The sequence below is a fragment of the Mandrillus leucophaeus genome, unplaced genomic scaffold, assembly GCF_000951045.1.
Source record: "Mandrillus leucophaeus isolate KB7577 unplaced genomic scaffold, Mleu.le_1.0 Scaffold499, whole genome shotgun sequence".
Classification (NCBI taxonomy): domain Eukaryota; kingdom Metazoa; phylum Chordata; class Mammalia; order Primates; family Cercopithecidae; genus Mandrillus; species Mandrillus leucophaeus.
The window spans coordinates 990,545-1,003,831 of record NW_012105353.1 but is presented as its reverse complement, the minus strand read 5'-3'; the positions used below and the strand labels follow the sequence as shown (position 1 = coordinate 1,003,831).

The window sequence follows — 13,287 nt, the reverse complement described above, 5'->3', positions numbered from 1 at the left end:
TATATATCTCCTGAATCTAATCAAGTCCCTAGATCTAATGATTAATTTATAGGAATACAGATTTAATGGCACAACAGAGATGAAATCGGCAAAAGCCACACTGTGAGAAACTAATGGAAAAAGGGGCTCAGTTGCTTTAGCAAAAAAATTACAAGAAAAAAAAGGAGATATGAAGGAGAAATCTATAGATTCAAACAGATTTGAGACATACTGACGGCAATGTATGTACTTTATTTGGATACAGACTCAAATGAATGGTAATAAAGAAGACTTTAGGGGAAAGTGAACAGTGACCACGTGTTTAATTATTCTAAGGAATTGCCGTAATTGTATGTGTGTGAGATAAATGGTATTTTAAGACACTCTTTTATTGATGCATGTTAAAATATTTATGAATGAAGTTACATAATATTTGGGGTTTGCCTTCAAGATAATATGGACAAAGCCTGTGGAGGGCTATAATTTTAACAAATTGGCCAAAGGTTGATAATTGCTGAAGCTGAGTGATAGGTACACAGAGGTTCATTAGACTATTCTTATTTTTGTATATGTTAGACATTTTCAATAATAAAAAAGTTTATAAGAATTTTTTTTGAAAAACTACCTTTAAGGTTTCATAAGTTCTGAAAATGGTAAAGATGTTTTCAAATTTAAATATGCAACAAAAAGTTTCTGCTACTACATAACTATAAATTTTCCTCTCTGAGATAAAATGGATAAAATATCCACCAACACAATCATTGCAATTCTTTCTCTGATAGACTAGATTACCCTAAACAAAGATCTAAGAAAGTTTAGAGACTTTCATAACCAACTACCATATGTAAAAATACATCAGAATAAGAGAAAAGCAAGTTCAAAAGACTTTCACCTGTCATTCAAAAATAAAAATGCCTCCTTATAGTAAAAGGGGATTCAATAAGCATTTATTAAACACCTACCATGTGTCAAGCAGTCTTGGCACACTCCCTTATAAATATAATGCCAATGTTTCTTCTATCACATTCATCCATTGGTACACAAAATTCAACTCAATAACTACTTCAAAGACTTTCTGGAAGTAGAAATGTGAAGAATGCAAATACCAAATAAACTTGTGCACATACAGAAGTAGGGGTGTATGTGTGTGTGTCAGAAACAAAGAGATACATGTGCATTCACTGTACACATGGTTCATATTCAGATACAGATTTTGTCATTCTTAGAAAAACCTTACGCTAATGTGTGGTAGCATTTAAATTAAGAGGATTTGCATACGATGTCACTATGATCTCTAAAAATTACCAATATAGCACAAACATTAGAAATTTAACTTACTCCCATATCTGTGTATTAATTAAGCAATCTCTGTGAAAAATGAACTGTAATTTGTGAAGAGTATTAGTGGGTTGGCCTAACAAAGACCTAGATTAAGTACATTTTATCTCATACCAGAGTAAAAAGCTAGATGTCTTTTGTGTATGAACCACATTTTGTCTTTTATGGTTTCATACAAAAGTAATATGCATGTACTATAATTATAAAAAGATGTTATCACTGGGGGAAACTGGGTGAAGGGTACAAGGATCTCTCTGTACAGTTTTGTATTTATTGTTGTAACTTTCTGTTAATCTATATTTCAAAACAAAAAGGTTTTTGTTTTTGTTTTTGTTTTAAGTAAAGCACATCAAAACTACTAACACCATTATCTGGGAATGGAGAATAAGCAGATCCCTTTTAAAACCAAAGGCTCTACTTACAGAAATCCTACCAGTACATATAATTTCTGTATGTGATCTGATCCAATTACAGAAATCTTAACATAGTCACACACTGAAGCAAATTCAGGGTGTAAGTGGCCACTGGATATATATATTTTTTAAATAGTCTCTCTCTGTAGCCCAGGCTGGAATACAGTCGTGTGATCATGGCTCACTGCAACCTCTGCCTCCCGGGTTCAAGCACTTCTCATGCCTCAGCCTCCTGAGTAGCTGGGATTACAGGTATGTGCCAGCATGCCTGGCTAATTTTTGTTTTTTTGTTTTTGTTTTTAGTAGAGACAGGGTTTCACCGTGATGGCCAAGCTGGTCTCAAACTCCTGGGCTCAAGCTATCCACCTGTCTTGGCCTCCCAAAGTGCTGGGATTATAGGCATGAACCACCATGCCTGGCCTGCTACTGGAAATTCTGTCAGAACACTGAGAGATACTATTTCTCTCTTTCAGGGAATTACTTCAAGTTAGCAAGCTATTCATTATCCTCACATCTGCTCCTCTATGAAGCCCCACATCCCCATGGGACTGGCCTCTTTGTGCCCCATTCTTCTTCAGATGCTTACTTTGCAGAGCACCTGGACACTTTGCTGAACTTGGGTTTGCATGTCCGTTTTCTGCAGTGTGAGCTTACTGAAAGCAGGGACCCTGTCTGATTTGTCTCTGTATATCGTCAGTGCCTTGGACAGTGTTTTAGTGACAACACGGTGTCAATAAAGATTGAATGAATGAAGAATAGAAGGAAGGAAGGAGAGAAAGAAGCATGGATAGATCGATAGATATGGACCAATGGATGGAGAGATGGGCCCTCTTTTCCTTAACTGCTTATACAGGAAGATTACAAAAGCCATGTACCCTTTATCAGAAGCAGCCATCCTTGTTAGGAGACCATGCCTCTCCGGGGATTCAAAATCCCCTCAACAATGGCAACTAAACATGGCTGCTGAAACTATTGGGCTCTCCTGGTCTTGAAATGGAAGGCTTTTAATTGAGTAACTGTGTGTGGGGAACAGTCTCTAGAAGAGAAAATGCCCCTTCTGAATAGGTGATGACAAAATGCTAAATGGGAAGACCATTCCACCTAACCTCCTAATCCTCTGTACCAGGAATTCCAGCACCATATACCTTTAACTGATGGGTCAGCCAAGGTGAGCTGTCCATATTACTGACTTGGAATGAGAGAAGTCAATTTGTTTCAATAGTTCTAAAGATACAAGAGGCATTACTCCCCTGATCTTCCAGCTCTGAGAGCATAGCTAAGGTGGCAGGACACCAAGATGTCAAGACTTTTCCTAAGAGGTTGTCTAATACTTCCCCAGATCTCCTCCTCTGCATCAGTAGAGGAACTCCGAAGTAATTTCCAAATGCAGTCACAATGCTTCAGCCAACACACTATCAATCAGTATGCAAGCAGCCTCCAAGCAACTGATACTAACTGGTTATGTCTCAACAGTTATCTTGACTAACAATGAAAGCTACCATTTAGTATGGGTCTGCTATGGAGCAAGGTGGTTTATGCACATTATTGCTATTGGAACTTGCAATGAATTTATTCATGGAAATAATGTTATAATGACCCAATTTGGTCCTCCCTCCAAAAAATCCCATTTAATCCACAATGTCCCTAACATAGAGTACTGTTATTATGGGACCTAATTACCAGGTACAATAGTTATTCCAGAGTACAAAAGAAGACACCAGGGCAGCTAGAATTCTAATATGGATTTTGAAAGCAATAGTACCTTCCACTAATGTGGGATCAAGGACACCTTCTCCCCTCCCAGTAGTACTCATCAGCTGGGCCATGTTAATAGAGAATCCTCCTGCCCTGAGCCAGAGAAGGCAACAGGAGCTCCAAGACACCTTGTTTGCCCCTCAACCCCTTCCAAACCTTCCTACCATAGACTCTAGGATGGAATGGGGTTCAGGGGTAGGAGGGTCCCGGGCTTTGGCAGTGGAGGGAGGCACTGCTGAAGCCACTGGGTAACCAGCAAGTGCTGCTGTTTCTGGGTATGTCAGGCTACATCATCCAGAGCTGCTGCTGAGACACCAAGTGAAGGAAGTCGCCTGAGCACTTCTCTGGAAATGGCATTACCTCCAAATCAGACATTTGTGTAATCATACTACTGGTTAAATAAAAGAGACACAAACTAACACGAGAACACCACTCAAGTCAGGTTTTTCCAAATGAAAAAGGAAGACATTTAAGAATGATTTGGGCAGGACTAAGCTGCCCTCCTCTTGTCAGAAAGGAAATTCTGCAACCCCAGGTAGTGCTGCACAGTTGAGCCTCCTACAACATTCATGCCCATGACCTTGGCTCAAGACGGCACAAGAGATACACAGACGCCCACAGTTGGGTTAGTGACTGGGAGAACAAAGTTTCCCGGTCCTGACCTTTTGCTCCGTGAGCTGGAAAGGGCAGCAGAGAAGCTGGAGGGAGACCTTCAGGCCCTGGAGAAAGAAAGACCTGAAGTTCGTTGTCACCATCGCAGAAGGACACACATGCTCACCACCCAAGGTGGGACCTGGACTCTCAGTTGTCTTGACCTACTTTTAAGGGGATTGGCATGCACTCATCTTGTCATAGCACTTTACTTCTCACCATCACTGATTTTTTTTTTTTTTTTTTGCAATTTCTCCAAGTCCCTCAAGGGATGCTGAGAAATACTGACAATCCCATTTGGTTCATTTTTAAAATAATTATGAACTTACAGTAAGCAACACTCTAGAAGTATATGGAGGCACAGCAACATGGGCCACCCATGAGACAGTATTACCAAGGCATGAAGGCTGGCAGTTACCTATCCAGAGACATACAGAATGTGTGGCTATAGGTCACACCTTTATAGTGATCAGCTTCCTAAACCACAGTGGGTTAAGGTAGTATAACCAAAAAAATTCTCATGAGCGTTTACCACAGCCTCTCGGCATAGGATACAGAACAGAAGGGAGGCTGGAGCACAGCCTGCCAGTCCCCCACTCCCCCGCTCCTGCTTGGTAGGGTGGACTTCCTTACTTGACTTTGATAGCTGCTCATCCTGGGAAATGCCAAGCTCATCCGACTCCCCTGACAGCTCCTTGATGAAGTTGGAAGGAAACATTCCAGTCTTCCCGTTGAGAACACCTTCCCACCATCCTTCCTCTACCTGCAGAGATACAAACAAAAGAGCAGAGATGCAAGGGTCAGGTTAGACATGGTGGTTTCCAATTTTGCTCCCGTCTGTATGGTATAGCATGTAGAGCCCACGCAGGGAGACTAGATGGCTTTAAAGTTAACAGGGAACAAGAAAACAGACCACACAGAGCCTTGAGATTCAGGCTAAAGAAGGGGGTGTTTACCTGGGGTCCATAAATGCAAACAGACAAAATTAATACTTCATTTTCATTGGCCTCTAACTGAAATTTGGCATCTGCTTTGGTTATGAATGTAGGGTAGGTAACACATCAATATTAGAAGGACCTGTGACTCATCACCAAACAAACCACAGATATTTTCATATCACATCATAGATGCTATGGGTATCTCAAAATATCTTTTGTGCTCATTGCTGCTTTGAAATGGTGATAGTTATTACACCTACTGGGAGACCTTTGCTATTTAGTCTATTAATAAGGATACCTATAGATTACTATATCAAAATTTGGTTTTAAAATAATTTGATAACTATTTCAATATAAATCGTTCCCTTTATAATCCTATGTGTTTTATTTTATGCATTTAAAACCATTATCTAAAAACTGAGAATGGCTTCCCCAGACTACCAAACTAACTAAACAGCTTAAAAAATATAGTTAAAAATTTACCTGTAGGCTAAGAACTCAATCAGAAAGTATAAGAGCTTCCTGTACATTTCTGAAGGGTTCTAGATTACCCTAAGATGAACCGAAAGCAGGTAGGGAGGTAGGAAGGGTAGCGAGACTATGATATCTGAGTAAGGAGTGAAGGCTGAATCGGGGGAGCAGTGAGAATGGATGAGGCAGATTTGGATTAGAGGCCCTTTGAGGTCTGAGCTGGCCTTGAGTGATCAACTAGCAGGGATGGGTGACAGAAGGGTAAAAAAATTGTCCCTGCATTTTGTAATAGAGCCACTAGTAGAATAGCAGAAGTCACAATAGCAAACTGGCTTCTTAGAGGAAAATAAGGGCAGTTTGAAAACAAGCAAGTATTAAGTTATAAGCAGTATGGTGGAGTACAATACAACCTTTGGAATTGTTTTACCATGTACACGTACAGACAGTCTCCAATTTACAATAGGTCGACTTAGGATTTTTGACTTTATGATGGTGCAAAAGTGATATGCATTCAGTAGGAACCATACTTCAAATTTTGAATTTTGATCTTTTCCTAGACTAGCAATAGGTAGTACAATACTTCTATAATGCTGGGCAGCGGCAGCAAACCTCAGCTCCCAGTGAGCCATGTGATCACGAGGGTAAACAACCGACACTCTTCAGTATGCTGTGTTGCCAAGTGATTTTACCCAACTATAGGCTAATGGAAGTGTTGTGAACACATTTAAGGTAGGCTAGGCTAAGCTACGCTGTTTGGTAGGTCAGGTGTATTAAATACATTTTCAACTTATGATATTTTCAACTTATGATGGTTTATTGGGACATAATCCCATTGTAAGTTGAGGAACGCCTGTATTACCAATCCAAATTAATAAATACAACTTAAAAGTTAAAATAATTTAAACAAAAAAGAAAAAGAAACTTTGAGTCAAAAGTCCAGTTCAAATTTTGTCTGTCCTGAAACTTAGCAGTTATGTGACTTTATTCAAATTTGTCCTACCAAAATGAATCCCGTTTTATTCCCATCTGCATGATGGGAATAATTAACACACTTCACAGCTGTCATCTTTAGGACAGCATCTCAATCTGCGTTAGAGGTATATATGCATTACTAATCTTCACTAGGGGCTGCAGGACATAGAACTGTATAGGACATGTCCTTAGTTTTCCTCAAGAGGTGAATACTCTACCAAGATAGAAAGGTGTGACTAAACATTAGCAATGCAAGGTAAATAGATGAGAAAAGACCATGACTTAGCACACATCAAACTTGTTACACAAAGTTGAGCTCACTGAGATCTGCGGTGCTAAAGGAAGGCTTTGAGAAAAGAGAAATCAAAATTAAGGTAGGCTTTTAGAAGAAGAAATGGCAGCAATACTTAGGGGACAGGTGTGTATGAGAAAGGGGGCTGCTGATGGAGCCTGTGGAATGGAGATAACCTGAACGATATGTTTAGAGCATTTATAAGGAAACTTGTGTGATACAGACTCGCAGAGTGGCAATTACATTTGCACGATCACAAAATCTTCGGGAGAGAATCCAGATGACGGCATCCATGCACAACTGTCCCAACGACTATTTGATACCAAATCGTGGCATTTCACAGCATTTCCACTGAAATCATTCCATGTTTCTATGCCAATTCAACTGACACATATTATTTTTTCAAGGAGCTTTTTATAGGCTTAGATGGTTAGGAAGATTCACCATGAGTCTCAGTATCAATCATCACAGGATTTGTTGAGCAGAGTCCTTTGTGCTGGTACTGAATAAGAAACCAGAAAATGACCCTCTCTCTCCCAGGAGTCACAGGGCAGGAGGGGAAAATCAAGGGCACAAACCACAAATGAGCAGTCCTTGGCATAATCCCCAACAGCACGGGGTAGCTGGGCCAATTCCAACCCACTTAGTTCGAAGATGTCTGGAACATTCCTATTCCTAGTAATAAGTGGCTCCTGCCCAAGATCCCTGAGGGAAGCCATCCTGATGTGTAGGAAAAGCAGGCTGTCTGCTGGGAAAAGAGATGTATCTTCACCTCACCACACCCCCAGATGCCTGTATCACTGTCAAAAGCACAGTCTGAGAGGAGTGGCCTATGGGAAAATGGCAGAGGTCTATCATTAGCCACACAGTAAGTGGAGGGGCAGACAATAAAACCACTGCTCATCGCCTGGGCACACACTTCCCATCACAGGCGCACCATGGGCAAGATGCTCATTTCTCTGTGAGCTGGAGCCCTTCATGAGGATGGTGTGGGTGGCCCCAGTACCAGTGAGAGTCGTTCAGTACTATTTCCTTCTATAACCAGGCCAGCTATTTTGGTCTCGAGACTGAGGTTGGAGACAGGAGAAAAATGATACCTCACACTATCCCTCTTCAGAGATATTCTAGTTCAACTTCCTGCATAAAGATGAGGACATGGACACTGCCATGTGATTTCATTCATTCATTCATTCATTCATGCATTCATTCACTCATTCTAAGAGTAAAGCACAGTGCCTCACACATTGAATGAATTAATGAACGAATGAATGGCAGGGACATTATTGGGAAAAATCCTCCATGGGACCTATAGAGCTCTGATTTCCCCCACAGAAAAAGGTTTCCTTCCTGTGAGGAGCAAAAGGAACTGAGAGATCCTAACTATATTCGCCACTGTTCTTAACTAGGTACTGCCACACCCAGGTCTGTGTGGTCCTCCCAATTCCACCAATTCTACCAATATTCAGTGAGCACCTATCTTGCACTGCCCCCGTACCTGGAGACAGATTCATTGCTGAACAAAACAGATAAAGACTCCATCCTTGAGAAGTTTCCAACAAGAGAGAGGAAGTTACAGAGCCTGAACGCCCCATGCCCCTTCTTAGAAATCAAGCTTACTTATGTTTGCATTTCTGTAGTTAAGAAAAGAAAGAAATGCATCTCTTTGTAAGAAAGTAGGGATTATGAATACCACACCAAGGGCTTATAACTTCCACCCCAAAGAAAGGACAATAATAAAAGGGGGCAGATGCCCATCTTCTCCCTTCCCCACTCATAAACAGTCCTCTGCAGGCCTTGGCTCTAGGCTGAGAACAAATCCCACCTGTGTCCCTCTATGACCAACCCAGCCAGCTCTGGAGCCCTCTGATTAGTTTTGCCTCTTCTAGAACTTCATATAAATGCGCTAAGATACAATTTCACTGTGTCCCAAGAGTGAATCTCACCTTTGGCCCAGAGCTGGAAGCAGAGCAGCTTACACCTGGTAGTGTTTGAGAATGACAGAATAAAACCACTTCAACAGTTTCTATCTGAGGGCCTTGAAATTTTCATGTCTTTACAATCAACAGCATCTACGTGGGTTCAGAGTCCAAGGAAGTAGTTTTTAAATCTTAGCCCTGTCAGAGATTGGGCAAACACCTGGGTGAACTTCAATACTCCCATCCCCACCCCTTCTTGCACCCCATTTGTAAGGCATTAAAGAAGTCTGTGACTGAAAAGATAGCGTGCTACCTGTGAGTACTTGGCTATTCAGACCAGTTCCTATTTATCACCCCTGAAGTTTTACCTGTCAACTGGACTAAGAAGGGGAACAGAGGCTTTACCAGGTCTACAGTCTACCGAAGGGCACAAGTAGCAAGACAGAAAAAATTCATCTAAGGACGACTATAGCTTTTTTTAATCCAATGAATACTTTGATACCCAAACCCCAGTCAGAAGCACACTGGAGGGGTGGGTTTGAGGGAAGCCTGGGGTTAGGGGGATGCACACAGGCAAATGAAGTCAGCTTCATTGTTTCAAGAGCTGTTTTACCATTCTTCCCATAAAAGAAAAGTGACACATCAAAGTCTAAGGAAAGGCCCACACCTTAATGTTGCTAAAATTTTCCTCAAATTTTTTTCAGAAGTAACTGAATGAAAATTGTAATACTGTTCCTTTCTCTTAGTTGTGAAAGGCAGGGAAAGGTGTTTTAAGAATTTTTAAAACACTAGAAAAATGTTAAGATAGCTTTTAAAGCTTTTTTAAAATTGAAGTATAATTTACATAAATGCACAGAACTTAACAATACAAGCTGATTAGTTTTGATAAATGCCCATTGTAGCCAACGCCTCTATTAACATACAGAGCATTTTCATCACTCCAGAAAGTTCCCTGTGCCCCTTCCTAGTCAATCCACCTCCAAGCAACCATTAATCTGATTTCTATCACCTTTGATTCATTTTACTTCTTCTAGAACTTCATATAAATGTGCTGAGACATAATTTTAACTTTTTAAATACTGTTGAAAATACAAACTGTTTCTGGTAAATATGTTTTTCTATCAGTAGAATTGGTGAAAAAAAGTATATCTTTAAGGGGGGCATTTCCTGAAGGCATAAACACCTACATTATTTTCAATTTCAGAGGATGTGAGAAAGCTGGCTATGTCAAATATAAACAAGCATTATCTAGGTCCTAAATGGCTGGACCAATGTTTTCCCCCAGTTCCTGTGTAGTTCATTGTATGATTACCTCTTTCTGGCTGGGCCAGAACATTCCATTCACATAGAAAGGTTGATTTTCATTCCCTCCCCTCACTTTTCTGAGAACAAGGCTATTCTACATGAGAGGGGGCCCTCAAAGAGAAATCTGTAGAGTAACTGGAAGGGAAGTCATTTAAGAAAACATATACAATTTCTATTTAAGACTTAGGCCAACTGCCCAACAAGACAGAGCAACATCCATGATTTTTCATCAGAGTGGAAAGGGTTTCTGGTAGAGCTTTTGGAAACTTCCTTCAGCAGTGCTTGATAATCTTGTCCTTCAAAAACAGCCACAGGTCCCCAAATACCTAAGTGAGTCCAATGCTAAGGTCTTTCTATCATTCCAATTAAAAAATATGAATAAATGGTAACACTAGCCAGCAAGATAACCTTTCTGATGAATCAAGATCCTCAAGTTTTCTCCCATCACTATTTCCAGGTGAGAAAATGGTTATGGGGATATATTCACCTGGGAAATCCCTAGATTAGGAATCTTTAAACAGGTGCTCCTTTGAAAGTTCAGTGTGGCCAGCGCTGTAACTTTGATCTCAACCCCATTTCATTGCATCCACCAGCACCTGCTTTCTATAACCTATACCTGTCCCAAAGGTTCACAGGTCCTCCCCTTACTGCAGAGCAAGGCTCTACTAACACCATGTCCTCCTTCCTCCAGCACCTAACAAAAATACCACTCACCATTTGCATATTCAGTTGAAATCTCATCTATTCTACAAAGCATCTTCTTCACCTTCTGTGACTACTCCTATTTTTATATTCCTCTCTCATTCGTCAATGCCATCATTTGCCACTTTGGTAACATCTTGGGTGGACAGTTACCTTAACTGTGTATATCTTGCCCTCCCTCACTAGACTTAACATGTTTCAAGAGACAGGTTCTATTCAATCAATCTCTGAATCTCAGTAAACACAGTTTCTCTCAGAGTGTAAGCACTGAAATATTTGATAAATCCCACAGCTACGCAAATCTATTATAAATACCTTTAAACTTGCAAATATGTTACTTTTATATGATTGTGGCCTGTTTTGTATGCTGATGATTCAAATCTAATCAACTTTCTCTTCTAAACACGGCTTCCTTCTCCTTAATATGAATGTTTTACCATCTCTGCACATTAGGAAACCAGAGGTGTTCATGTAAACATGTGAAAGTTATTTGGAGAAGTAATTGTAGAACAGCCCAAGCTCTATGGATTATCAAATTCCAATAAGCAGATATTTTATATTTATTTATTTTTATTTTTTTGCAAAGAGATACAAACCCTTCTAAAGCAAGGCGATATCTTAACAGGTAAGAACTTCGGTATGCTTCGATCACCTATTAACTGATCAGCGTTTGAATAAACTTGACTTCCCATGGGCAAAAAATGACATGAGGATGGACTGCCTATCCACACCCACAAAAGTTGTCTGACTGATTTAAAGTTCTGATGAAGTTCAAGGGCCTATTTAACTCTAGCTAAGTGTACCAAATCTTCTATGGGCACAAGAAGGAAGATGCAGAAGTACTTCGAAAATGGAAGTTATCATCTTTGCAAGCCACAAAACCAGGTTAGGCTTTAAGCCAGCCTGACTGGGGGCCACTGGGAAAAGTAACCATAAAGAACACATAAAAACAAGAATCTTTGAACATCCCTTGAGCCATGACTGAGAGACTGGCTAAGACCAAGCTAATCCAACACAAGAGGAAAAGTGACTCCTTTCCCAGGCTCTAGATAACATAGAAAAACAAAGTGGCTTCGGCCAGGTGCGGTGGCTCACACCTGTAATACCAGCACTTTGGGAGGCCGAGGCGGGTGGATCACAAGGTCAGGAGATCAAGACCATCCTGGCTAACATGATGAAACCCCGTCTCTATTTAAAAAGATACAAAAAAAATCAGCCAGGTGTGGCGGCAGGCACCTGTAGTCCCAGCTACTCAGGAGGCTGAGGCAGGAGAATGGCGTGAACCCGGGAGGCGGAGCTTGCAGTGAGCCGAGATCATGCCACAGAACTCTAGCCTGGGTGACAGAGCAAGACTCCATCTCCAAAAAAAAAAAAAAAAAAAAAAAAAAAAAAAAAAACAAAGTGGCTTATACACTTTTCAAAAACAACAACAACAACAACAACAACAAAATAACAACAACAAAAAAACACATCATAGGCCAAAAAGCCCACATAAAAATTCCAGGGGCCTTCAAATGCTATTTCTCCTATAAACCTCATTCACATGCCATCTCTGTTCTTCCTATAATTAGAACTTTGCCTGTATTTATTTGTCTTCTCCATTCAGGATAAAAATGACCCAGTGTGTATTCACAATGATTTCTTTAAAAATATCAATCCAGGAATTCACAGCCTGCTACTTTCCTTTTGAATTGGCAGTCTGGTTCCTTTGGGTTCACAACGATGATTTCTTTTCACAGCACAACCATCACTCTCCAGCCAGGAGCTAGAAGCATGGCAGGTGCTTTCTTGGCAGGCACCTTGCTTTGCCAACTCCACTATCCCCACACTGCCCTGAGCACTCCCTTCCTTCCCTAAACTATGCTTTGCAGGCTGGCTCAGGCTGAGCAGTCAGGGCTGGTAGACTCGCTCCTGCCAGATGAGCAAGCTGTTCACCCGACCAAGGGTCAAAGTTGTTTCTACCTAAACCTGCTTAAGTCTCTTGCTCATTATTGGTAGCACACATTTGGTTAAATTGCACAAAAATATATAGGTGTGAAGAGAAAGAGTTGGTGGTGAGGAAGGATAAAGGTAATGATCTGAAGGTTTTAAAAAAAACCGTTGCCACATTTGGTGTGAAGGAGACAACTAAAGAAGGTAAGGGGTGAGTGGTGGGGGGTGCGGTTCTAGAACTTGAGACGGAACCCAGTGGGAATCATCGAGGATGCACCATGGATGCAGAGATAGATGGAACTCAAACCAGCAAACCCATATTTAGGGAAGTGGCCTTGGCCCTATGTCATAAGATTGTATTGATAAATGATGAACGAATATTCATTTTGATATTTTAAGCTAAAATTAGATATTAAGGCAGATGTTTTAGGACTTTAGGATTCCCTACTTGATTCAACTCTTTCAAAAAAACTAGTCCGTAAATTCAAAATCCTCCTAAGGCTTATCTGTCGGGGCAAAAAGAGAAAAAAAGTGTGTGTGTGTGTGTGTGTGTGTGTATGTGTGTGTGTGTGTGTACAGCTTTGCAAAATTAGAGGAATCCATCTATTAATCAATAAAAATAT

General features: G+C 40.6%; 1 protein-coding gene across 2 annotated transcripts in view; it reads right to left on the bottom strand.

The window, feature by feature from the left end:
* Positions 1-13,287, bottom strand: part of SH3KBP1 (SH3-domain kinase binding protein 1) — a 308,903-nt gene that overhangs the window by 166,573 nt on the left and 129,043 nt on the right. For both annotated transcript variants that reach the window (XM_011995794.1, XM_011995795.1), the window contains exon 4: positions 4,770-4,899. In XM_011995794.1, coding sequence (XP_011851184.1) covers positions 4,770-4,899 — 130 coding nt within the window. The remainder of the gene's footprint in view (positions 1-4,769; positions 4,900-13,287) is intronic.